This window comes from Hylobates moloch, unplaced genomic scaffold, assembly GCF_009828535.3.
Source record: "Hylobates moloch isolate HMO894 unplaced genomic scaffold, HMol_V3 SCAFFOLD_19, whole genome shotgun sequence".
Taxonomy (NCBI): Eukaryota; Metazoa; Chordata; class Mammalia; order Primates; family Hylobatidae; genus Hylobates; species Hylobates moloch.
The window spans coordinates 20849003-20855495 of NW_026652294.1; the positions used below are offsets into that span (position 1 = coordinate 20849003).

General features: G+C 60.0%; 1 protein-coding gene across 1 annotated transcript in view; it reads left to right on the top strand.

The window, feature by feature from the left end:
* LOC131380672 (voltage-dependent T-type calcium channel subunit alpha-1I-like) overlaps window positions 1-4733 on the top strand; it is a 99127-nt gene extending 94394 nt beyond the window's left edge. The window contains exon 13 of the mRNA XM_058431135.1: window positions 1332-4733. Within this exon, the coding sequence (XP_058287118.1) occupies window positions 1332-1870 (539 nt within the window). The 3' untranslated portion in view covers window positions 1871-4733. The remainder of the gene's footprint in view (window positions 1-1331) is intronic.
* The last annotated feature ends 1760 nt before the right edge of the window (window positions 4734-6493 follow it).

Here is a 6493-nt window from a genome sequence, read left to right on the forward strand (position 1 = left end):
ATTCTTGGGAGGCAAGCAGAAGAATGCGCGCTCAGAGCTGCCGCCCACCCGTCCTCGGGTGCCAGCCATCCAGGCGTGGGCTTGGAGGAGGCCCCAGGTGGCCCGTGGGCAGGCCCGGCACGCGGACACAGGAGCTGGGTCCGGGCAAGGCTGGCACTGGTGTTGCTGGAGGACGCGGGGGGGAAGTGTTCACTCCAGTGGGCTTCCTGTGGCCGCCCAGCCCCCTCTCCTGGCACCCTTGCCCCCTTGCCCCTGGGCCTCCCCTCTGCCCTGGGAAACGAGAGCTGGCTGCCGCCCCATGTCCAGGTGGGAGCAGTGAGCCGGCCCTGGGAAGGGCTTTGGGTCCGTCCTCCGGGTGAGATGGGACTGACCCGTGGGTTCCTGGCTGCCCGCCCCGGCTCCAGAGGTGTGAATGAGCCAGGGGTGCTTATTCAGGGCTTGGGAGGCATCTGGAGGCAAGTGTGGAAATGAAGGGCAGCCGTGACAGGCTTTTCTTTCCCTTTCATGTTACTTTTTTGGCTTACACAAGCAAAATGTGTTTATTCTAGGAATATATAGGAAAACACAAAGAAGACATTAAAACAGGCAGAGAGAGGCCTCTCCGACACCTCTTTGAGATGGTTCACAGATCACAGAATTCAGTCCAGGGCCAGCCCAGGCATCTCCTGTGATTCCAGGGCAGCAAAGGGATGAAGTTCCCTCTTCCCAGCGGCCCTTCCTGCCCACTGTCCCCACTTCCACCCCTGGTGTGGAGGGAAGTCCCAGGGGCTTCTGGAGTGAGGGTCTGTCCCTGCCCCAGGGCTCCATGCCTCCTCCCCTCCCTGGGAAACAAACCTCACCCCTTCCCCGCTCCCCACCTGCTGTACAGGCAGGAGACTTGAGAACACCGAGGCCACCATGGCCTCCTCTGACGGGGGCGCCCCCACATTGGCCTGACTCAGAATCACATCTAGTTCCCAAGCTGCATGACTGGGGCTCTGGGTCTGTTCCATGCTGACCCAGGGTCTAGGCCAGGAGGGATGGCCCGTCAGCATGGATGCGTGCCCTGCACCGTGCTGGGCCCATCACGTGCCTTAAGGGAGAGAATCCTCCTGCAGCCTGCGTGGTGGGTGTTCCTGCCCCAACATCTACAACAGGGGCAGACAAAGCTCAGAGAGCTGCAGCCGCTTCCCCAGGCACCCCCCGCCGCCCCGCCCCGCTCTTCCAGGCTGAGTCGGCTGGTTCCAGGCAGACCTGTGGCCCTGGGAGCCAAGCGCACTCGGGGATGTGTCCCAGGGTGGATTGGGCCTGGTGTGGGCAACGACTCTACATCCCTCCCGTTTGCTTTTCAGAGCTGTGCCCGCAACATAGCCCCTTGGATGTGACGGCCCACACCCTGGTGCAGCCCATCCCCGCCATGCTGGCCTCCGATCCCGCCAGCTGCCCTTGCTGCCAGCATGAGGCTGGCCGGCGGCCCTCGGGCCTGGGCAGCACCGATTCGGGCCAGGAGGGCTCGGGCTCCGGGAGCTCCACTGGTGGCGAGGACGAGGCGGACGGGGACGAGGCCCGGAGCAGCGAGGACAGAGCCTCCTCAGAACTGGGGAAGGAGGAGGAGGAGGAGGAGCAGGCGGATGGGGCGGTCTGGCTGTGCGGGGATGTGTGGCGGGAGACGCGAGCCAAGCTGCGCGGCATCGTGGACAGCAAGTACTTCAACCGGGGCATCATGATGGCCATCCTGGTCAACACCGTCAGCATGGGCATCGAGCACCATGAGCAGGCCAGTGCAGCGCAGCCGGGCTGGGCCCGCGGGGGAGGTGTGAGGGCCCCAGGACCCTGCCCAGGCCTGGGCAGCCCCATCCATCTGCCTCGGTTTGTGTGTCTGTCCCCCTAGAAGTGCCGGGCTGAGCTGGGTCCAGTTCATCCATGCGACCTTACTGTCCAGCCAGGGCCAAGCTCAGATGAGGAAAGGGCTCGGGTGTCTGCTGAATGAATGATAAGTGAACGAGTGAAGCTGGCTAGGACTGGGCCTCTGTGGGGCTCTTTTCCTCCTAAGCTGCTCAGCCTGGACACCAAGGCAACCACAGCGCGTCCCCTGCCAGTCCCTGCAAATCTGACTTCTATTCACCTCTCCACCTGAGCCCTTCTGTGTTCTTCTTTAAAAAAAAAAAAAATTTAAAACACAAAGAGAGTCAGAGTCTTGCTCTGCTGCCCAGGCTGGAGTGCAGTGGCACGATCAAGCAATCCGCCCTCTTCAGCCTCCCAAGTAGCTGGGACTACAGGGAGGTGCCACCAAGCACGGCCACCCGGGCCCTTCTGTCCATTCTCCCCCAAACAGCTGGGGTGATTTTTCCAGAGGGCCAGTCTGGTTGGGCTCTTCCCTGCCTCAAAACTTCTGTTGCTCCTCATTGCCCTCAGGACAAAATCCAGACCTTTCCATGACCCTCAAGGCTCCTTGTCTCTGCCACAACGTCCCTTCACCAGGCCAGGGTGTCCTGTCCCATCCAGTGACTCCACCCCATACAGCCCCTTGGCGCTGAGGGCTAGTGGCCCCATGGTTGTCCTGTGTGTCCTCTCTGCATGTCCCTCCTGTGGCCTGGGAGCAGGGAGGACAGGAGGAGTGGGCGCTGAGCTGCACAGTGTGCTCCAGGCCCCTGGGCCATCACAGGGCTGGCGGGCCCCAGGGGGATAGTACATAGGGGAGGGGACAGGTTCTGGGAGGTGGTGGGAGCTGGGGGAGGATGTGTGTGTGAGGAGAGTAGAGCCTCTGTGGGGACACGGCAGGCAGGGGCAGTGGGGTTAGCAAGGATGCCTCAGTCCACAGGCCCCACCCGGGGGTGACAGCCTGGGTGGCAGGCCCGGTCCTGCCCCATTTGGAAAAACAGCATTTTCCGGCTCCTGCCGTCCACCAGCCCCTGGATGGGGTGGCTCCCTGAACCCACTCCCCAGCTCTGCGAAGGTTCCCAGCTAGCAGCCGGTGACCCTGAGGCCCAACGGGGAGGAAGTCACTGGCCCGAGGTCCCGCCGCCAGCTGGGGGCCAGGTTTGAACCCACTTCTTTCTGCGGCAAGACTGATGCCCCAGGAGAGCTTGGGATTTCAACATTCTCTTTGCTTCCCTGCGGCCCTCCTTCTGCGGAGGCCCTGCATGCCGCACCCCATGGGGTTGCACACGCACCTCCCTCTTTGTTAGCTCACCAAACACAGGCTCCATTCAATTTACTTAAATGGGGCCCCCGGGGCTGCCGTGACACTCTGTTCAGGGCTGCTGGTTTGCCAGCCATTCCAGCTTAATTAAAAAGGTCTCTGGGGAGGGCTAGCGGGAGGGCTCTCTGCAGGGGGAAAGCTTGTGAGACAGGGCCCCCAGGACCCCCTTGCTTAGAGTCCAGCCTCTGGTCAGTGCCTGCAGGGGAGCAGCATTCCTGCAGAAAGCCCCACAGGGAATGAGTGCTGTGGGGCTCGCTCCAGTCTCCAAGTGGGGCAGCATCGAGGGGGGCCTGCACAGCCCTACTACACTCGAGCCCTGGCACTGTCCTTGCCAGGGGCTTGCTGGAGCCAGCTGGTGAGGGCCAATTTCCAAACACTCAGGAATTTTGCAAGCCAGTGATGAAAGAGTTGGGAGCTTGAAATTGGCCGTGGAGGGAGTATTTACACCATGGAAATTGGCAGATGTTACACATCAGGGCTGTTTGCAGAGGGCTCTTTGCCAGGGTGCAGCTGGTGCCTGCCTTTTCACCCACCCCATCCACGTCAACACCACGGCCAGGGCAGGCCCAGCCTCAGGCCAGGCCACGGTCCCTGCCCAAGCCTCCTCAGGATCTGCCTCTCCCTCCTTCTGTCACATCTGTCTGAGCAAGCTTTCCAACCTCGAATCTGGTGGAGCCCTTTTTTTTTTTTTTTTGAGATGGAGTCTCACTCTGTCATCCAGGCTGGAGTGCATTGGTGTGATCCGGGCTCACTGCAACCTCTGCCTCCTGGGTTCAAGCAATTCTCCACGCGTGTGCCACCACTCCCAGCCAATTTTTAGTAGAGACAGGGTTTTGCCATGTTGGCCAGGCTGGTCTTGAACTCCTGACCTCAGGTGATCTGCCTGCCTCAGCCTCTCAAAATGCTGGGATTACAGGCATGAGCCACCGCGCCCAGCCAGGTGGAGCCTCTTCTGGGAGCAGCAGGCTTCACGTGGCTCCCCGACCAGGCTGAGAGATGAGAGAGGCTGTTGCCACTGTGCGTCTCCTGCCTGGTCACAGGGCCCACCTGATTTCCTCATCTGCTAAGCAGATGTCTTTCCCTCACAGGGACAGGCCACCATTTACTGAGCACCTACTGCAGGCCAGGCTCTGTGCCGGCATGGTGCCAGTGAGTCCAGCCACCCTCAAGGCAGGTATTCTTACCTCGCCCCTCTCGTACCCTTGGAAGGCCACTGCTCAGAGAGCAAATAGAACACACAACGTTTGGGTTTCAATCCTGGTTCTGGCCGGGCTTGGTGGCTCATGCCTTAATCCCAGCACTTTGGGAGGCTGTGGCGAGAGGTTCACTTGAGCCCAGCAGTTCAAGACCAACCTGGGCAACAGAGTGGGACCCCGTCTCTGCAAAAAATAAACAAATTAACCAAGTGTGGTGGTGCATGTCTGTAGTCCCAGCTACTCGGGAGGCTGAGGTGGGAGGTTTGCTTGAACCCAGGAATTTGAGGCTGCAGTGATTGGTGATTGTGCCACTGTATTCCAGCCTGGACAACAGAGCAAGACCCTGTGTCAAAACAAACAAAAAATTCCAAATCAGCCATTCCAAAACAAACCAATCCTGGTTCTGCTATTGACTGGCGGGGTGGCCCGGAGTGCATCATTTGGTTTCCTCACCTGGCACCCCCCATCTGTAAATGGCTGCAAGGGTCCCCCCACACGGTGGCTAAGAGGGCTGACTGCGTTGCGGGTGCACGGATCCCCCCACACGGTGGCTAAGAGGGCTGACTGCATTGCGGGTGCACGGATCCCCCCACACGGTGGCTAAGAGGGCTGACTGCATTGAGAACCTGGCGCTTAGTAGGTGCTCATTGATGAGTCACTGCTTCAGAGTCTTGTCTGAGCCTCACTCCACCACCCCTGGGTGCGTTTACCATCCTCTGTCTGGAGCCTCAAAAAATTAATTAAAGTAAGAGTGAGGGGGAGGATGAGTCTCTGAAATGTCCTTTATAAAGCAGCTCCAGTGGCGGCCATGGTTGCCCGGGCTCTGCGCAGGGCCTGACTATGGGCCCGCTGGTATTTTTGCTCCACTCCCTCGGCTCCCAGACACTGCTCTTCGGGAAATGATCCGCCCCCATGTTTATTTTGAGCAGCCCTGTCTGAGGTGGCGCTCGCAGACAGAGGTGGCCCAGGGCTTCCAAGGTGGGTGCAAGGAGAGAAGGAGAGGAGGAGAGGGTGGGTGAACTCCCTCAGCCCTTCTCCTGCAGGGGAGGCAGCATGGGGGGCCTTGCCCCATACCTCATCCTGGCTGGCAGGGAGCACTGTGACACTGAGGGGCAGCAGGCGAGGGTGTGACATCTGTGAAGTGGGGCACAGTGACCCCGGGCCTGGTCACAGGGTGCTCGAATGACAGGTTAGATTGCAGGTGCTCAAGCCTTTAGGGTGACCACTGCTGCTGAAATCTTGGGGGCATTTCCCAGAGAACAGCTTGCTCATCTGGGTTCCTCATGGCAGGAGATGCTGTTTCTTACAGGGCCCAGCCTAGAAGGAGGTGATGGGTGAGGTAGGGTGTAGGCCAGGCAGGGACCTGTGTGTGACTCATGAAGCGGTGAAATGGGGCTGAAATTCCTACCCCCTGGGTAGCCCAGGCTGTGTGACGGGCAGGTGGGACAGGTCAGCTGGGGTGGCCAGGCTTCTCCAGAGAGGCCTGATTCCTTCATCATCACCACTGTCATTGCATCACAGCTCTTCCTGGTGTGATCCTCCGGCAGTCTTGTGGGGCAGGCTGGGGGAGCATCTAATCACCACCAGGCAGATGGGGAAACAGGCTTAGTGAGGTAAATGGCTTGCCCAAGGTGCCAGGGTGAGCAGCGACAGAGCCGGGCTCCCAGAGATTGAGGTCAGCTGTGGACAGTTGAACTGGAGGAAGGCATTGCTCCTAGGAGCAGCGTCTGTCTCAGCTTCTCTCTGTCCTGCACACACCTGTGCAGGCCCTGACTCCTCCTGGGCTGGGCAGGGCTGCCCTGCAGCCTCATGTTGTGGAGCTGGAGGCTAGCCACCAAGTTGGAGAACAAAAAACAGAGGGTTGGGGTGCATGGGCAGCAGGGCAGGGTGCGGGGAGCCTCCTGGGTAGGGCTGACCCCAGGCCAGGGCATAGTTACTGGCCCCAGCTCCCAGGGGACTGCATTCAAGGCCTCTGAATCAGTGGCTGGATCAAAGCTGGCTTTATTCTTCCTTTGGCAGCCCCTGACGTGTCAAGTCACTGCCAATCCAGGTCTGGGGTGACTCTGGGAAGTGAAGGATGGGGTGGCTTAGTGGCTGACATTCCAGCTCTATAGGG